The sequence below is a fragment of the Anguilla anguilla genome, chromosome 15, assembly GCF_013347855.1.
Source record: "Anguilla anguilla isolate fAngAng1 chromosome 15, fAngAng1.pri, whole genome shotgun sequence".
Classification (NCBI taxonomy): Eukaryota; Metazoa; Chordata; class Actinopteri; order Anguilliformes; family Anguillidae; genus Anguilla; species Anguilla anguilla.
Window position 1 is genome coordinate 31,274,598 of NC_049215.1, and position 19,981 is coordinate 31,294,578.

The 19,981-nt window shown below is 49.9% G+C and overlaps 1 protein-coding gene across 5 annotated transcripts in view; it reads left to right on the forward strand.

Moving 5' to 3' along the window:
- Window positions 1–19,981, forward strand: part of st6gal2a (ST6 beta-galactosamide alpha-2,6-sialyltranferase 2a) — a 45,838-nt gene that overhangs the window by 13,352 nt on the left and 12,505 nt on the right. For 3 of the 5 annotated variants that reach the window (XR_004762485.1, XM_035392709.1, XM_035392710.1), the window contains exons 2-6: window positions 578–633; window positions 1,793–2,796; window positions 12,810–12,907; window positions 13,847–13,948; window positions 16,403–16,577. Coding sequence is in view for 4 of the 5 variants with exons in the window: in XM_035392709.1 (XP_035248600.1) it covers window positions 1,884–2,796; window positions 12,810–12,907; window positions 13,847–13,948; window positions 16,403–16,577 (1,288 nt within the window). In the remaining variant the exon portion in view is untranslated. Of the gene's footprint in view, window positions 1–219; window positions 437–577; window positions 634–1,792; window positions 2,797–12,809; window positions 12,908–13,846; window positions 13,949–16,402; window positions 16,578–19,981 lie in introns of those variants that run through there. The other 2 variants (XM_035392711.1, XM_035392712.1) reach the window with 2 other exon arrangements.

The following is a 19,981-nucleotide window of genomic DNA, read 5'->3' on the forward strand; positions in this document are numbered from 1 at the left end:
TGATGTGGTTTGGGATCCCTGTCTTCTCCATAAGGCAATCCCTCCCCCTCCCCCACCCACCATCCCCCCACCCCCCCAGAGTGACGGTAACGACACTGGTCAAAGCCGCTCCGCGTTGTCGCAATGTGAGCTTTATGGTTAAACATTAATCTGCGGATGGCTAAATGTGGCTCGCGCTCCTGTTACCTCCCTGCTTAAAGAGCCACGGTGGCTGCTGCCATTCAGCGCGTCTCAGGCATCGCTGCCCCCCCCCCTTACGCTGGGCTGGAGAGAGGAGACGTTCCATTCTGAAGATTAATGCTTGAGGAAGGGCGGGTGGTAAATCGAGTGGGCGGGGGCCGACTTCTATTTTGGAAACAAAAAAAATAGGTGTGACAAATGTCGGGCGGTAGTTTTTTTGGGCAGTTCCTCATAACTGGAGGCTGATGAGTTTGCTGTGAGTGGACACACGGGATCCTGGATCCTGTGCGCTTATCCTGGTTTGTGCAGTAGGCTTCGGAAAGGCAGAGTGAAAGGGATCGGGAGGGATGTAATGCTTTCTGATGCTTATGGAAACTCTCCTCTTTTTTTTTTGTAGCTGTGTTGAAGTTTTCTGGAATGAAAATGGACCATAAGGAGTGAGAGCCGGCTGTGGTAAGTATACCTGCCTGTCCTTTCCTTTTATCTTTTTATAGGTAAATGCACACAGTCGACTTCAATGGATGTTCAGGCGCACGCTGACAAAGGCCTCAAAAAATATCTTCTAAGCCTTCTGACAGTCCTTAAAAAAAAAAAAAATTGGCCTAATTCTGTAGTAAATTGTTCTGCTTGTGCTCTCAAGTTTGTTTGATAATGGTACAGTCCCAGTGGGGGGGGGGGGGAGAAAATTAGCCACTTTGGCTGAAAAATAACGCGGTATGGTGTGCATCGGGAGAGCAGGTAAGATCCGGCGTGGCTGTGTCCCTCCAGTCATTCTGCCGGGTTTAATGTAGGCAAGCTCTCCCGGCTTTTTCACCGGGGAAAGGGGGGGGGGGGTGGGGGGGCGGAGATAACCACTCAACCCCCTGTGTCCTCTTACAGCAAATGGAGGAATGGTATTCAAAGCTCGAATGTTACCTAGGGTTTCTTTTGAGGTGTGTGTGGGGGGCGGGGGGGGGTGGGAGGGAGGGGGAGGCGAGGTGGTTTCAGGTTTGTTCGCCATCAGCAGTGGGTAGGAAAGGAGAAGAGCTTCGTCCGCACCCCACAGAGAGCTGGGCGCCGCTGGGCGGCGGTGGGCAGAGATGAAGGGGGCGGAGGCAGAGGGCTGCTAGCCGCCATCTCGCGTCATCAAAGCACACGGGCAACTCCGCGGTCACCCGAGGACCACGCTGCTCACGCAAATCGGGATTACGAGAACTGGAATTTGTCCGAAGAATGACTTGATTGACTTCAGTATTGAACCCAATTTTTGAAGTAGACGAAGATGACTGTATTTTACATTACATTGGGGAATTAGCAGATGCTTTTATCCAGAGCAGCTTGGCACAGCTTACCTTTCTTTACAATATATATATATATATACGGCTGGATGTTCACTGAAGCAGTGCACCTTAAGTACCTTTCCCAAGGGTTACAATGGCAATGATCCACCTGGGAATCAAACCTGCAACCTCTTATGTTAAAAGCTTAGTTCCCTTGTGATTATACAGATACGTTTATATGTGGTTTATATTATAATGTCATTTCCTTGCGCTGTGCTGTTCCCAGGCTAGATTTATTGTGGAAAAGTGAGATCTTGATGTTTCTCTGAATATGGCTGTTTGCCCTTTCCCAGGGCTCCCCCTGACCTGACACTGACCCCGCCCCTGACCACGCCCTGCCACACCTGGCCCCGCCCGGGTGCTGAGGGGGGAGGGGGGACTGGGATGAAGTCCAGCATGAAGCACTGGAAGCAGCTGGTTCTGGTGGGCATGCTGGCGTGGGCCCTGCTGTTCCTCATGCTGCTGTCCTACTTCATGGACTCCCGGACGGGCGAGACCCGCTCCTCCGCCCCGCTGTCCCACGCCGAGACCCGCCGCCTCGCCTCCGTCCAGGGCATCAACCGCGCCATCATGGGCTCGCCGCCCGACCCCACCGCCGCCGCCGCCGCCGCCGCCCCCCCGGGCCCCGAGCCCGGCCGCGGGTACGAGAGCCGGGAGGGCGCGCCCTACGCCAGCCCGGACCCGGACCCGGACCCGGACCCTCAGGCCCTGGCCGCTTTCGGCACCCCGGGAGGAGCGGATCTGAGGGACCCCAGGGTGACTCGAGCCCGGGATAGTCCCGTGGGGAACAGCGCGGCCGAAGAGGAGGAAGAGGCGGAGGCAGAGGATGGGGGGGAGGAGGAGGAGGAGGATGAGGAGGAAGAGGAGGTGGACGGGGGGACGATGAAGACCACGCAGCAGACCAAAGCCCACTGGGAGAGCATCGATGACCTGGAGGAGTACTACTCCAAGTCCAAGTCGGCCATCCTGGGCCTGTGGCGCGGGAACGTCTCGGCCGCCATGCTCAGCCCGCGGCTGCAGAAGGCCATGAAGGAGTACCTGAACGCCAACAAGCACCGCGTGGCCTACAGGGGGCGCCGCCACGCGGGCCACCCGGGCCGGGAGGTCCTGTGCGAGCTGAAGAAGGGAGCGCGGGTGCGGGCCCTGGACGGGAAGGAGCAGCCCTTCTCCCAGATGGGCTGGGGCAGGCTGGTGCCCCTCGAGCCTCTGGAACAGGTCCACGGGGCCCGGTTTCAGACCTGCGCCGTGGTCACCTCCGCCGGGGCCATCCTCAACTCCTCCCTGGGGAAAGAGATCGGTGAGTCAGTGCTCTGCGGCACCAGTCTCAGAAAACACCATGGCTTCAGGTGAGCCAAGCTACATGAACCAGAGCTCTCTCTCTCTCTCTGTATCCTTTTTACTCTCTCTCTTCACTCTCTCTCCCTCCTAATTTCTCTTTCTTCCTCTCTTCCTCTGGGGTTCCTTACTCTTCTTTTTCACTCCTGCCCCCCCCTCTCAAAAACACCATGGCTTCAGGTCAGCCAAGCTACATGAACCAGAACTCTCTCTCTCTTTACCCTTTTTACTCTCTCTATTCACTCTCTCTCCCTCCTAGTTTCTCTTTCTCCCTCTCTTCCTCTGGGGTTCCTTACTCTTCTTTTTTCACTCCTGTGCCCCCCTGCCCTGCTCTGCCCCCTCCGCCTCCTCCTGAGCTGAAAGCTGAATCCACGGGTGACCGGAAGGCGCTGGGAGACGCGGCGGCCGATTCCCGCCGTCTGAGACGAAGCGCCTCTTTCCTGAGCAACCGCTGTTATCGCTCATCACATGCCAATGCGCTGATGTGAACCAGTCGCTCGCTTTGGCAACCGTTCCTTCCGCTGGCTCAAACCAGACTCAGACGCTGACGGGTTGGAGATGCCGCGGCCCGGTATTTCCGTCTCTCGTCGCTAAGGAGTCGTCTTCGCTGTCGCCCCCGATCGGTTGAAGGGCCCTGAGCTCTCCTCGTCCCTTCTCTTATTTTAGCCTTGGCTCCGATCCCGCTTCGATCGGGCACGGGGCTGGCTCTGTCGCGGGGGTTGCGCCGACTGACGATAACATTGAGCGATCTGCGATCACCTTGAGGGTGATCTCTGCTTCTAGAGGTGATTTTTTTTGGTGTTTAAGATTATCCGTATGAAAGAAAGGAAAAAGAGCCTTGCGCACAGCGTGTTATCAGGAGGTTCTGGTCCAGTAAGCTCTGCGGCTGGTTTGGCCGTACTGGTCAGACAACGTGAAGGCCAGCAATAGCTGCTAATTCTTGGACTGCACAATGTGACTCTTTGATATCAAAGACTTATTGCTTCATTTTAATATTGCTTGATTGCAAGTTAGGGGAGTGAACAGCGTGTTTCTCTGTCGCTTCGTTGGGTTCGTTCTTTGCCGTCGGTGCTCAAAGGGGCCGTGCAATGTTAAATAACAGACCGTATGAGAACAAAAGACAACAAGCTACAACCTTAGCGTACCGCAGTAGGTTTTTGTTGTTAATAGGCCAGATATTTGCATATTGAGATATAGGAGCACAAATTCAATGGAGTAAACAGTGTGACAGCAAATAGAGAAACGCTCAACTGGTGGTGGACGAAACGCACTACCCACATAGCTTCCCGTTTCAGACAAGGGTTTCAGAAATGTGTTAAAATTTTCATCTGTAACTGTTTTCAATAATGTGTTCCTGAATAAGAAGTGTTACTGGAGCATCATTGTTCCATTATTTCTTCATAAATAATTAAAAACAACCAGGACTTTGAAGTGTCCTGTTTGTTGATCGACGATTGCCCAACTGTACTCGCTAATGGGTGGAGTTATAACACCCCCCTGTCAATCATTGACTTGGGCTCGAGCCGGATGAAGGACAGGCCTTGTGTAATGGCACCGACCCTGTTTGTGTTCCTGAAGCCCTCCCTCTCCCATCTCCGCGGCAGATGTTTTCCTGAGACTAGTTTCCTGTTCATTTACACTCGTGTTCAGCACGAATCACCGGCAGCACTGGTAATATCAAAGCACAATAGATTTGAGTCCAGACAGACTCCCGGAAATCCAAAGCAATGAGCGCAATCTGGATTAAATAATGAAAGAGACGCGAGGGAGACAGGAAAGGGAATGAATGATTTTTTTTTTTAAAAAGAGAAGGCTTGTGGCATATTTTTGTCTGGTCTCTTTAAATCTGCGATTTTTTATTTTTTTTTTTCCCTGAGAATTTCCGACTGTGATGGAAGTGTGCCGATCAGCACTTTTTTTTTACCTTTTGCCATATGGGTCCAACCGCGTACGCCGCCTGTGACACCTGCGGTGCCTGCCTCGCCACACCTGTCCTCATTTCCTGTCGTGACCTGAAGTGAACCGGCGTCATGGTAACAGATGACAGGATTCTGTGTCCCGGTTACTGAATCCCCCTCCCTTGGATTTGCCTTCGTAAGTCCTTTAAGTAGCCGTCGGTTGCCGTGGGCAGTGTGCTAAAACAGAACCGTGACGCGAAGTGCGTGAGACACCCGTTTCAGGTTCCCGTTTGTGAGGAGCGCCGCTCTCTGGAGCTCCTGGCATGCTCCGCTCTGTGAAGGGCGGCGTCTCTCCGTCCCGCTGGCCGTACCCGCTGGCCGTACCCGCTGGCTGTCCCGCTGGCTGTCCCGCTGCCGTCCCGCTGGCTGTCCCGCTGCCGTCCCGCTGCCGTCCCGCTAGTCGTCCCGCTGGCTGTCCCGGCGCCCTTCTCTTGGGCCGGGCCTCGCTGTTCCTCCCCCTGGCCGTGGGCGGTCCAGCCAGCCGCAGCGAGAGAGCGAAGTGCCCGACAGATGGCTCTTTAAAAAAAAAAACGCCTTCTGGTGTCGGCTCCACCTGTTCAGGCCGGCGGGCTGAAAGGGCTGGGGAGAGATAGAGATGTGCGCTGGCACCGGAGTGAGAGGCAGCCGTTCTGAGCACAAGCGCACACACACACACGCACACACACACACACGCACGCACGCACACACACACACGCACGCACGTGCACACAGACACACGCACGCACGTGCACACACACACACGCACGCACGCACACATGTGTGCACACAGACACGCACGCACGCGCGTGCACACAGACACACACACACACGCATGCACACACGCACACATGCACAAACACACACACATGCACAGAGCCAAACACACACACACATGCACAGGGTCAAACACACAAAGAGACAGGCACACACACAAATGCACACAGGGACAAACACACACACACACAGACACACACACACACACGCCCGCATGCACACTAACACTCATGCACGCGCACACACACACACACACACCACAGAGACAAAAACGCATGTGCACACGCACAGACACACACATACACAGACATGCACACGCACAAACACGCACACACAATTTTATCTGTATAGCGCTTTTAACAGGAAAGTGTCGCAAAAGGTGCTTTAGAGAGTGGAAGAAAATAGCAAAAACCAGGCCTGAACCCCCAAATAAAAAGCACATGAGGTGGGGAGAAAAACCCTGAAACGGAGGTGAGAGAACTCCTCGATGGGAAGAAATCTCAGGAGGATCTTGGCTATAGACGGGGAGCCCAACCTCCACTGGCCAGCCTGGTGTAAAGTAGTGGTAGAATGGATGTAACCAAAATTTTATAAGCGATCAATCACAGCAGCTAAAATGGGTTGGGCAGGTTACAGTTGAGATAATGAACTCGGGTAAGGAGAGGTCCTAATTTGCATTGTTCCAGTATCGTGTAATTTAGAGGGGCAGGGTGATGCAGCTGGTGCTCCAGGCTGCGTCAGGGCGTGGCCAGGGGAGGGGCAGGGCTGCAGCGGTCCGTGACCAGGGAGCGAGGGACAGGGCTGGAGCGGTCCTGTGAACTCGGGGTGAGGAAGCAAGGCTGGGGCAGTCCCGTGAACTCCAGGCTAGGGAGGGGCAGGAGCCCCAGGGGAAAAGAAACGGGGAAGACGAGGTTGGGCACGATGAAGATGGTCATCACACTGAGTAAATGTCATCTCTGTGCCAAAAACCTGGAATAAACACTTGGATAGAAGCTCCATCCAGCTACTATACCATCCACTTCCAGCAGTATGTAATCTGTGATGGCGAAGGCAGCCTCTTCTGAGAGCCCTCGTACTGGAGCCCCAACCTGATTTCAGTTTATGTTCTAACTCTGCAGGACTTAGTGAGCACATACAGTCATGGACCAGGCTAAACTAGCTTCCTCCCTCTGTGCCATAGGCCCTGGACATGGCCCTGGGCTGGGCTAATTAGCGAACATCTGGTCCTGCTGGCTTGAGGGGCCGTACTACTAGTGCTGCTCAGCAATTCTGGACACCCGCATTTACCTTCATAAACTCCATGATTTGTCTTGACCATTTACCAGGAGATAGGACTCTAGAAATGGCTAACTATAGGATTGACTAAGGAGGCAAGTTTTGAGCCTTCACTTAAAGACAGAAATGGTTTGAAGCCCCAACATGCATTGGGAGATTGTTCCATAAGAAAGGAGAGCTCTTAAGAAAAGGCTGTACCTCCACTTGTAATTTTAGATTTCCATGGAATTTTCACTTAGCCAGCATCTTGGGAATGAAGTCATGTCGGAGGAGCGTAAGGAATAAGTAACGCCTAAGATTTTCTGGAGCCAGACCATTTAAAGCTCTGTTTATTTTATTTAACCTTTATTTACCCAGGGCAGGTTCACTGGGCACGGATGCTCTTTTGTAGCTACGCCCTGCTTCACACTCGTACACATTCACACCTGGGAACTGCCCAGCTGCCCAGTACAACCACAATCCTCTATTGTTGGCCACTGAGCAGCTCCACTTTAGTTAACAGCAGAAACTTATAGTCAGTTCTAACACACACACACACACACACACACAGGGAAACCCATACAGAACTGGGCCTTTGGGCGTAAGGTCCTTTCTCAGTCCCTGGAAGTACAGGTATTTATCTACCTGCACTAACTGTGTGTGTGATTGGACGCGTCCAAAATAAATACTTGTTCTCGCATTCGAGAGCAGAACTGCTTAAAGGGTTTTCAGGCCCTATAGAACCCACTCGAGTACCTCTAAGAAATATCTCTGAGGAATGCGCCCGACAGACCATTCAGGTTCCACAGGAAGTGATGCTTTTATGGGCCAATGGTACGACTGTATTACCAAAGAAACAAGCGTTCGTGTGGATTTCCTTTTACTGACAAACTAAAAACTGAAAGTCAAATCATAGATCGGTAGTTGCTGCGTTGTGTAGCTGGGAAGTCAATTTGAGAATGGAACACAAAGGGGAATTCTTGCCTGGGACTGTGGGAAGATTAATGAGCTAATTAACTATAAAAACACAAAGCCGCATTTAATAATTCACGTACATTGGATTTAGCAGACAATGGAGCCAAATGAATTTTGTTAATTGCTTTTAAACTGTTGAAACGTGCGCTTGGCTGTGCCCTTTCTATTTCCTTAAATGTCTCTAAACATTCGTTCCGTCACCCTTTCCTTGTGATTTTGTCCCATTAAGACTATCTTCCTGCTGCACATTCAGTTTTCGTTATGAAGAATTGAAATTTCGGGGCGGCCGAGAGAAATCATCTCTTGCGTCCGCCAAGGGACCGTTTTCCATCAGGCCGCCATTAAGCCGTGAAATACACACGGCGGCGGCTTGTTTGAAATGAATGTACCCACAAATGACATTTCAGTTAATACGGCAAGCAGAACTACGAGCCGGGTAACCAGACAGCGCTCCTTAATGATGTTAGGAGTCTGCCCTGTTCGCCTGGCCCACACGTGTGGCTCCGCACTTTCTGCTCCGCTCCAGAGTTAGGCCTTCTGTGCTTACGCACCTTCATAACAACCCCTGTGTGACACCGCTGAACAGTGACATTAGCTGGTCGTGGGGGTCCTTGCACCTTTCACAGCAATTATGAGTTCCCGTCTTTTAACAGTGGAGGGTTACTGTATGTGTCTGTGTCTGTGTCTGTGTCTGTGTCTGTGTGTGTCTGTCTGTCTGTGTGTGTCTGTGTGTGTGTCTGTGTGTGTGTGTGTGTGTGTGTGTGAGAGAATAAACTTTCTGTCCTGTGAGGTCCGCATCACTGTTCGTTTCACTGATGGCTACAAAGTTTACTGCTCACTGTCCTCCGGAGATGGATTTATGAAGAACAGGTTTATACTGCCCTCCAGTGGAGGACGTGGTGACTACCGCTCCTGGGCATTGTGCAAGTTTTGGATATGCTCTGGGCCTCTGGTTTAAATGTTTGAACCTCAATTTTGGCTTTCAGACGCACACTGTCTTCTGTTGCTTTTATTCCCAGAGCTGGCCTAGTCTCAGAAAACAGCTACACTCTGGTATGCGAATGCAGTTAGGCTGCTGTGTTTGTTGTTTTTTTTGATAAGGTAGTTTACGCAGGACGCGCTTATCTGTCCTGCCGCTGTTTGAGAAACTGATTTGAAACTGAAATTCAATTACAGGAAAATCCTGCGTTGTAAACTGTTTAGTCTACCCTTTAAAGCTCAAGTTTCAGAGAGGCCACGGAGGGCAGTGATTTTGTCAAACTGCCACGTTTACAAGCACACAACAACAAAAAAAAGTCTGACTGGTGTCAGAGTCATAAAGTCTGCTAGAGTTCATAAAGTCTGCCCCCCCGCCCCCGCCCCCGCCACCCCCACCCCATAGTGGTCTAAAACAAACCGTATTATAAACACACAGCGAATGGTTATGTAAGCAGTAGTAGCGAAGGTTCTTGCAGCATCAGTGGAGGGTGAAACGCGTGTCATGTTGCCGTGGGAATTGCTTGGCCGTCATCTTGCCGCGTTCTTCCGTTAACCTTGCCTACCGTTACCACGGCGGCAGGGTGCCTTATCTGGTAGAGGGCCGCAGTGCCTGCTGTTTTTTTTTTTGGGGTTGTTCTCGGCACCGGCGGCTCATTCGACTCATCGATTGGCTGAGGAGTCCACGCACCTTGTCCTGGAGGCCTTTAATTGGCTGCCGATTGAAAGGAAACCACGGAAACCCGTGGACGCTGCAGGCTCCCCTGGCGGGAGTGTACTTTGACTCTGCCCCCTGTCCCAGACGTTTTGAACGCTGTTTCTGCGCGGCGGAAGCCGCCGGACATGGGGCCGTGCTAGCGAGCCGCGCGTCGGGCTAATGTGATGAAACACTGGGGCCATTAGGCCTGTTCCAGCGCCGCGAGAGCGGGCTGTCCATTAGAGGGGACTTCCGCTGGAGTGCAGAGAGACTGGGGTGTGATTACCCCCCCCCCCTTTATATCACTCACTGACATTCAGGGATAAGAGCCTTTTCTGAGCTCTGGGGGGGGGGAGGCGGGGGCTGCTTGTTATCGAAGCCTCGGTGTCACTGATGATGAGTATTTAGTGCCTGTGTGCTTGGGAGGAGGTCCCAGGCGCTCCTGCATCCCAAGTACTGAGGCGTGTGTTTGTTTTCCGCAGAACTGATGTTTCGCTTTCCTGAGAACCCCCCAACCCCCCCCCCCCCCCCCCCCCCCCCCGAGTCGCTTCCAGTAAACCCAGAGGCCTTAAGGGGGGGAGCCAGGCTGGACGGGGAATTTCACTGATTTCACCAGGAAAATCAAAAACAAATGTGTGAGTGTGTGTGTGTGTGTGTGTGTGCGCGTGTGTGTACGTGTACGTGTACGTGTACGTGTGTGCGTGCGTGCGTGCGTGCGTGCGTGCGTGCGTGTGTGTGCGTGTGTGCGTGTGTGTGTGTGTGTGCGTGTGTGTGTGCGTGTGTGCCCGTGACAAACTGAGTCTGGTTGATTGATGGTACGCAGCTGTGGATATGGATGGGATCTCGTTGTCGTTGACCTCCCAGACTTTAACGTTGGAGAACTCGGGTCTAAGAACTGAGTTAAAGGATGGGTCTGTAAATCATTGTATACATTGCCCTGTATTGAAACTGAAAAATAAAAAAACAACAACTGACAGAGCAAATCCTAACTAACAAGTAAGTAATGAAGTGATTGTTGCTTACAGTCTATGACCACAAGGTGGAGCCCTTATTGTGCATAAAGAAGAGTACTGTATTTTTTTGTTTCTAAAATATGAAATTGGCAGAGAACGTGCTCGTTTTCATCTCAAGCTGTAATAACAATGATTAGACATTCATGCATGTCATTTCTCAAGCATGCATTTTAAAGAAGGGATAATGTTGATGGATAAGAGAACGTGTACTTGTGTAAGATGTTTTATATGTAATTATGTAACTTCTTGTATCTTTTTTTACGCAAGCAGCAATGATAATTTATACCCTGTTAATTTTGTAGCCCAACATTGGCTAATAAGCAGTTTAGAGCTAATTAACTTAATTTTTTTTTAAAAAGCAGAAGCTGCTGGCTGTGTGCGCTGTGTGTAAATGTGGCGTTTGTGGTCAGGTAAAAGAGGCGAGTTTGTGCTTCAGAAACGCTACACGCAGACCGCGAGCCATCGGCTGTGCCGCTGTATTACGGCGTCGGCACCGAAGGAATTGTGGCGGTTGCGGTCACGCCAAGTTTGCGTGAACGCGCAGTGAGTCGGGTCTTCAGTGACCCGTCGCTCGGTCGTGGTTTTGACGCGGGGCTGTTTGAATCCGCCACAGATGAGTCGCGCGTGTGTTTCGCGCGGCCGAAAGGCGCTGCACATCTGGAAAGGCGGTTTAGTAAGAATAAGCATGAGGTTGAACGTCTGAACCCACCTGACCTTTACCTTTACATTACAGGCATTTAGCAGACGCTCTTATCCAGACTGACTTACACAACTTTTACACAGCATTTTACATCGCATCCATTTATACAGCTGGATATATACTGAAGCAATTTTGGTTAAGTACCTTGCTCAAGGGTACAACGGCAGTGTCCTACCCAGGAATCGAACCTGCGACCTTTCGGTTACAAGCCCAGTTCCTTACCCACTGTGCTACACTCCGTACCTGACCTTTCTGTGGGAGGAGCCCAGTGAGGCCTGGTCCCAGTCGGCCACAGCATCTGCTGCCTTTCATTGTTACTCAGTAGCCTACTTGATTAATCAATTATAGCGATTGGATTGATCACGTAATTAACACACCTCATGTGGTTTTGTGGTTTAGATGCGCTGGTGCTGTTGTTCAGTAGCCCACTCTGATGGCGAGCGCTGTCTGAAAGAGGTGGTCGATACCAAGCGGTGATGTTTTTAATAGGATGAGCAGTTTTGCATGAGGTTTGGCACAAATGCTGCGCCAGTATTGTTATGTCCTGTTTTTAATCTGTCTCATAGCCTGTCATATTGGTGTCTGGGTTATGCTTAGTGTCTACTGTGATGGATGCTTTGAACACAGAGGCTCTCCTTCCCTTCAGGAACCCACAAGCAGCTGCCATTGGCCCTAAAGAACTTCTTCAAACCAATCAGATTACTTGGTTTGTGGAGATACCTTAACCCTGTATGTTGCTGATACACTTACAGCTTTTTAGATACAAACAGAAGTTATTTTGGGAGGGGAAGATTTAACGTTCTCTGAACGTCCCGCTCCTGATCCCATTGGCTATGGTGCTGGAAATGTGCACAACAAATCTCTCAAGTCATCCAAGTTAAGACCAAGTGTGAGAAGTGATGAGTCATCCTTCTACAAATCTCAGTCCCCGGTATTTATGGATTTATTTTGAGAAGCAGTCTTAAGTCGTCTCGAATTACCCACTATGCAGCTGAAGTCCTAATACAGTCTGCAGAAGTCTACTGGGGTGATCTACAGCCCTCTGTCAGTGTGCACAAGGACCATGTCCGTCTGTCCCAGCAGTTACCAACCCTGCTCCTGGAGAATCTGCCATCCTGTAGGTTTTCACTCACCTAATTTTGCACCCCGGACTTTACTAATTAGCAGCTCAAAGATCTCGAGCTGTTGAATGAGGTGTGCTTTGTTATGGTTGGAGTGAAAACCCACAGGATGGTACATCTCCAGGAACAGGGTTGGTTACCACTGATCCAGCCGTTACGTTTGACACAGCTCATCGGACCGAAGCCTGCCTGTGGCCGTGGTTACGGTTGCGCTGATTGCTGCGTTTTGGGGTCCATGTCGGAAACGCTCAGTATGGGGGCAGAAATCGAGGCACGCGGTAAACCCTTCTCCGCCATGATTGGTTATTTTGTTAATTGGGGCGCTGACGTGTGCAGGTGGTGTGCTTTGTGAAACCTTTCCCTCAGCCCCATTATGGTCAGGCTGTGGGTGTTTTTGGGGGTACTGTGCGGAGCGGGGCGGGGGGTGACCGTATGAGACGGGGTGTTGGTTTGGGTCCCAGCGGGACGCAGCCTGGCTGTCGCCCTCATCCCTCCTGCCCAAATTAAAGCCTGCTCCTTCCCTCCCCAGACTCCCATGAGGCCGTGCTGCGGTTCAACGCTGCCCCGACGGGGGGGTACGAGAACGACGTGGGCAACAAGACCACCATCCGCATCATCAACTCCCAGGTGAGCCCCTGTGCACATTTACGTGCACTACACGCACACTACATGCAACTGCACACTACACGCACACTACACTACACGCACACTACATGCATACACACGCAACATGCACACGCACACTACACACGCACACTACACACACATACATGCATACGCACACTACACACACAACACAAACACACAACGCATACGCACACGCACACAACACACACATGCACACAACACACACACACACGCATATGCACACGCACACAACACACACACACATACGCACACAACACACACGCACACAACACACACACACACACACACATACGCACACACAGTGCACACGCTCGATTTCTCTCACACACACACCTACGCACACATTTCGCACACACTGCAAACACTCTCGCTCACACACACACACCCATACTCACACACACTCACACTCATACTCATACTCACACACACAGACACACACGTTCACACACACTCTTTCTCACCCTCGTCCACAAACATGCATACGCACACACGTGTCCCTAGACACATATGCCACGCACATTAACATATGACCTTGCTCACGCTCACACATGCACATTCACACATGCCCCAGCACACACACACATTGTGTGTCTGGCTCCTGTCTGCAGTGTTTGGAAGGGTTCTGGAACATTGGCATTCAGACATTCCTCCCTTCCTGCCCGGCCTTCTCTCCTCCTGCACTCCCAGTGGTGGAGATACAGTACACACACACCGCTCTGGAGACCGAGGGGGGGGGTGGGGGTGAGGGGGGGGGGGGTCAAGGGGAACGGCCTCTGCAACTAACAGCTTGCCCCCTGCATTGCAGAGTGTGTTTACCTCCAGACCCTGCAGAGTGTGTTTACCTCCAGACCCTGCCTCTGCTCTTAATACTTTCAGCTTATTGTTTCTGTTGTTGTTGTTGTTCTAAATTGCTCACAGATACTGGCCAACCCCAAGCATCGTTTCAACACCAGCTCCCTGTACAAAGGGGTCATCCTGGTCGCCTGGGATCCAGCACCGTACACCTCTGACCTGCTGAAGGTGGGTGTTCCTTAACTCCATCCTTTACACTGTTAGCCTGCTGAAGGTGGGTGTTCTTTAACTCCACCCTTTACACTGTTAGCCTGCTGAAGGTGAGTGTTCCTTAACTCCACCCTTTACACTGCTAACCTGCTGAAGGTGAGTGTTCCTTAACTCCACCCTTTACACTGCTAACCTGCTGAAGGTGGGTGTTCTTTAACTCCACCCTTTACACTGTTAGCCTGCTGAAGGTGGGTATTCCTAAAGTCCACCTGAATCTGCAGTGAACTCAATTTGTTTTGCGCCTGGTTATTATTTATGCCACGCTGTTGATCATCAGAAACTTGAAAGGAGTCGCTTTGTGTAAAAAAAAAAAAGAAAGAAAAGAAAACTTGTTTTATAACTTCGTCGCTCTAAAATTAAAACTGGGGCGAGGAAATGAGAGATTCCACCAGTTGTTATCACCTGCAGCGGTGCCCGAATCCCCCGGGGTCGGGGTGTTTTGTGTTTTTTTTGTTTTTGCTTTTTTTTGCCTTTTTTGCGCATCACATGGTGACAGAGCTGTTAAAAGCTCTGCCGGTGTGTCAGAAACAGATGGGGTGATAATGAGGAGAGCCAAACTGCTCTGAAGGAGGCTGTCATCGAGTTCGTGGAGCGGGTTCGAGAAGCGACGTGTGGCCAGTCCTGCTATAAACTACCCCCCGTCCCCCCCCCGTCCCCCAACCAGGTCGGGGTTGGTGCAGATTCTCAGACTCTGTTGGAAGGTGGCCGTTCTGTCCGCACATTGCTCTTTATAAAATGGTCCCGGTTGCCAGTTAAATGGTAAATGGACTCCATTTATATAGCGCTTCTATCCAAAGCGCTTTACAATTGATGCCTCTCATTCACCCATTCACACACACACACGCCAATGGTGAAAGGCTGCCATGCAAGGTACCAGTCAGCTCATTGGGAGCAGTTAGGGGTCAGGTGTCTTGCTCGGGGACACTTCGACGCGCCCAGGGCGGGGGATCGAACCGACAACCCTCCGACTGCCAGACACCCGCTCTTGCCTCCTGAGCTATGTCGCCCTGTTAGAGACCTTCCCTCGCCTTAGAGAAGCTTCTGTACCTGGGTTCCCTGAGACCGACACGTCTGAATGAGAAGAGAAGAGAGGAGAGGTGTTGATCCAGTGAGGCTGGTTTTTTTTCTCACAGATTAGCACACCGCTCAACAGCCTTCTTCGTAACGTTCACACCAGTGACATCACAAAGGAAAACTGAGCGCTTCCCGCTGAGGTGAAACGAGGCGAGAACAGACCGCGCAGTTTGGCGGAGTGACATCATTCTTCGTTATAACAAACTTGACGGGGAGCTCATCACCAGAAAATAATGAGACCGGTTTCATTTGTGATCCTTATTACATGTCTCGTATTGTCGAGTTTGCCTTACGGGGTTTCTGTGTTTTTTTTTTTTTTTACTTTTTTCTTTTTATGATTATGCAATTTAATTTGCTTCTCAGTAATAATTCATTTCTCCAAAATAAAGGAAAAGTATAATCGAACAGGCTGGAGGTGATTGAATTCGCTGAGATGAAAGATTGAGGGATAATTCCTGTGTAATTGGTGTTGGAACATAGTTTTTCTCATTTTCATTCTAATATCTTATTTTATTTCCCCTTTGGGTGTCATTTTTTAAATTGAGGAACACTGTGTTCTCTCTTTTTTTAAATTTTATGTTATTAAGGTTTTCTGTGCTGTTTTTGATTAATCATTAGTGCTCACATTTTCTTCCATCTTGCTTCCTGGTCTTCCTGGTTCCCTGGGTTTGTGTTTTTTTTAAGTGAAAGAAAGTTTCACAGAATCTGTCACTGGCATTTTTTTGGGGGGGTTGTAGTGCAATGCATTGTGGGATTTCTTGGTGCTGACAAGCCCAGTTTGACAAACTGCATTCCTGCAATCTCGGACTCTAAGGAGGGCTTGTATAGATGTACTGTGATTAATAAAAGTCCGGAAGAGAGGAGAATAGAGACGAGACTGTCTCTGTCTCTGTGCTGTATCAGCATTGGTTCATTTAGACTGATATGTAGTCCTGTGTTAAAGGACTGTAATGTCCTGTGCCCTTATCACTCTAACTCCGCCCCTTGTCATCTCTCTTTCCCTCTCTTCCTCTCTGTCCATCTCGCAAACTCCATCCCCTCTCACCCTCCCTGTCTCCTACCCTCTCTCTCTCCCTCTCCTTCCCTCTCTCTCTTGCTTCCTTTCTCCCTCCCCCTTTATTTCCCTCTTTCTTTTTCCTTCTATCCCTTTCTCCCTGTGCCTCCTGCTGTCCCTCTTTCACTTTCTCTGTCCCTCCCTCCCTTTCTCCCTCTGCCTCCTTCTGCCCCTCTTTCACTTTCTCCCTCCCTCCCTCTGTCCCTCTTTCACTTTCTCCCTCCCTCCCTCCCTCTGTCCCTCTTTCACTTTCTCCCTCCCTCTCTCTTTCTTTCCCTCCACAGTGGTATAACAGCCCGGACTACAACCTCTTCACTCCGTACGCGCAGCACCGTCAGCGCCACCCCTCCCAGCCCTTCTACATCCTGCACCCCAAATTCATATGGCAGCTGTGGGACATCATCCAGGGGAACACCAAGGAGAACATCCAGCCCAATCCGCCGTCGTCCGGCTTCATCGGTGAGCCATCGCTAGCTATGCAGTTACATGTCACATCACATCCTGACGAAACATACAAATTACCGAACACGGCCTCCTACTGCTAATGAATGTTATAAGTAGCCTACTTACCCATGTTAACCTTAATTTACTACAAATATAAATGTGGATTGGTCCAGGATCCCAGAGTTTTTTGGCTTTCCCCTCACTTTTTATGGCCTGAATCTACCTTTTTTCTCCTACTCGGCTCGGTCTTTTTGGAAGGCATAAAACTTAAAGTCTGGGTTCTTGGCTTTGTTATTTGTACGACCTAACACAACAACGTTTCAGCATAATTTATTATCTTGGTAACCCACTGACTGCTAATACTAACCCTGCGGAGTGCAAGAGATTATTTTCCCCCCATCGTGGGGGCGTGGCCTATTCTTGCACTGTCTCTGTGCTTGTGTGAGCGTACTATTTTGAACATAGTCAAGGCTAATGGGGTTGCACCACTAACCTGTAATATAGCATTACGGGCATTTAGCAGACGCTCTTATCCAGAGCGACTTACACAACTTTTTTACATTGTATCCATTTATACAGCTGGATATATACTGAAGCAATTTCGGTTAAGTAACTTGCTCAAGGGTACACCCGGGATTCCCACCCGGGAATCGAACCTGCGACCTTTCGGTTACAAGCCCAGTTCCTTACCCACTGTGCTACACTCCGTCCTACTAGCACAGCCTCTCATACCTTATTGCTTAAGCACACGTGTTCGGTGGATCTTAACAGTACGTTGTGTAGGTGAGAAATGTGAGGTATTTGCATGGTGTGGGGGGTGTGGGGGGGGACATAACGCTGCTGTAATGCAGGCTTTCGTCATGGCAGGATCAAAAAAAGCTTTCTTGTCCCCACAGGGGATTGTGGGTAATTAGGATGTTTTGTTTCTGAGAATAATGCATGATGCTAATATGGTCATGGGACCATTGTCAGTCACTCTGCTCCCCCCCCCACCCCTCTGTGGGTGCTTAGAGCTGGGGTGAGAAAGACTGCAGGAGCGAGGTACAGTAGGCGCATGTTAACGTCCAGCACAGGGGACAAACATGGAGGTTAGGACTTGGTTTTTTGTTTGGGGGGAGGAGGAGGCGGCAGTTCCATCGCTTTGACAGATGCCCACAGCTGGATATTTTACGGAAGCAATTCGGGTGGATTAGTTTGCTTGAGGTGCAACGGCAGCTGTCCCCCAACTTGCAGTCCGAGCTGTAAGACCGGATTCCTTATGCTGCCGACGTCACATGTTATAGCCATGGCTGGGGAAACTCCATGTCAACCCATTATATAAACATAGAATATAAACCCAGTATATTAACTCAGTCTGGTTCCAGCTCTACAGAATATAAACCATTGAGAGCCAGTGACTATTTCGCACCCTACAGGCCACACGCTGTATACAGGAGAGCCAGTGACTATTTTACACTCTCGTAATCTACGTACAGCTACAGTACATGTAAGCATAGATTTCAGGTGCATCTCACCTTGTTGTCTTTGGGCACCTTGACAGCTTGGGAAGGAGTCGCGGTAACTTGGCAGAGTAAAAAAAAAATTGTGGTAACCTGTCTGAGTCAAACCGGTCCCATCCTGGCTGAACGAACACGGTTGCGTCCGGAAGCTGTGGTCATAGTCGCCTGCATGGCACGGCCCCCCCAAATTGAACCCGGGACTATCGGGCCAAGCTCACCCGTGCCTGTGGGCAGTGCTTGTACTCGCTAAAACACCCGGAAGCTGCAAAAGAGCCCGTGTGAATTCTGACCAATCAGGACGGCTCTCTGCTGCATTCCTACGAAGTGCTGTTTTTTTGCGGTCTGGGCCCGACGGCCCATTGAGCCTTTGTTGAGCCAATGACATGCTCAAAGTGCAATTTTATGTTGTCACAGTAACTGTATTGTCAGTTACCATGGGAACAGTAGGATGACGGTAGGGAGACTGGGTGGAGTGGCAGCTGCTGTGTAATTTCTGTGCTGTAAATACTGCCCTAGTGGCCGTGGGAGGAATAACACGGCGTGTTATTAATGAGGACGTTGGAACAAAGGAAAGATCAAGGAGTTTATGTCTTCAGTGATATTACAGAGCTGCTCTTTCCTTTTTCGACTGTCTCTCTTTCAGTCCAACATTTTAACATGTTGCAGGTGTTTTTTTTTTTGCTCAGAAACATCTGTGGTCTGCCACCTGTTTAAGCCCATGAACCAAGCAAATGAGTCCAAAGTGGAGAATAATTAAAATGAAATTGTTTCATCTGTAGTGGTGAAGTGTATCTCGTAGAAACAGACTGCATTTGCCATTAGTATTACAACAATAAAATTGTGCTGATGCTGTGCTTTATTTTATAATGTAAAATACATCAGTGCACAGTATTGGGAAGTGCCAGCTTAAATTAAATTTTCTCAACAGATGTTTTTTATGGACGTAGTATAATAACTCAAACAGAAAGTGATTTTGTGCCCAGTATGTCTGGATATTACATTACATTACATTACAGGCATTTGGCAGACGCTCTTATCCAGAGCGACGTACAACAAAGTGTATAACCATAACCAGGAACAAGTATGACGAAACCCCTAGAGAGAAGTACCGGTCCAAGTACAGGGAACAACCGCATAGTTCAACTTGGACCCTGATGGTTAAACTGATTAACACTAACAACGAGAACGGCAACAACGCAATCTATGGAAAAATAAAAATAAATAAAAATACAAGTAGTCGTTAAGACAGGCGCATCAACTAAGTCACCTATGAAACAGCTGAACACAGATAAATGTTCTGAGTGCATTTGTGTTGGCCTTGTGAATGGACGGGCTCAGTTTGCGTTGGACCTAGGCTAATGTGTGCCCTTAATGTAATGGAACATACTTAATTGCACTGTACATATGGCATGTTTATTAATAAGATGACAAATGTATTTCACAGCAATGTTTTTTTTTTTTCCATATAGTACAATATCTGAAAGTGGCAATTATGTTTGTTGCCTCCTGTATTTTGAAGTTGCATTATCTTCTATTTGAGCATTTTCAGTGTGTTCCATTTTCATTAGGGTGTTCACATAAAACGCATGCACAGAGACACACACGCACGTATATTGGAGTAGTAATGAGTTAAATCGGAATGTGGCATCGAAAAATCCTGCTCAGCAGCTCCTGTAACTGTTTTCTGATGAGTGGAGGGGTCATGGGTGGGTTACGCATTCGCCGCGACCGCTACCAGGGCTTCGCGGCGAACCGCGGCGGAACTCGTGTTACGAGCGCTACCTCCACGTGAGCCCTGGGCAAAAAAAGCCGTCAGAACAAGCTGCCCCGTTGCATTGTGGGTGGGGGGAAAATTGCTGATGACAGCAGTTAACTATGCATTAAGGATGAAAAGGTGCAGACAGGTGTGCTGAGTTAGCA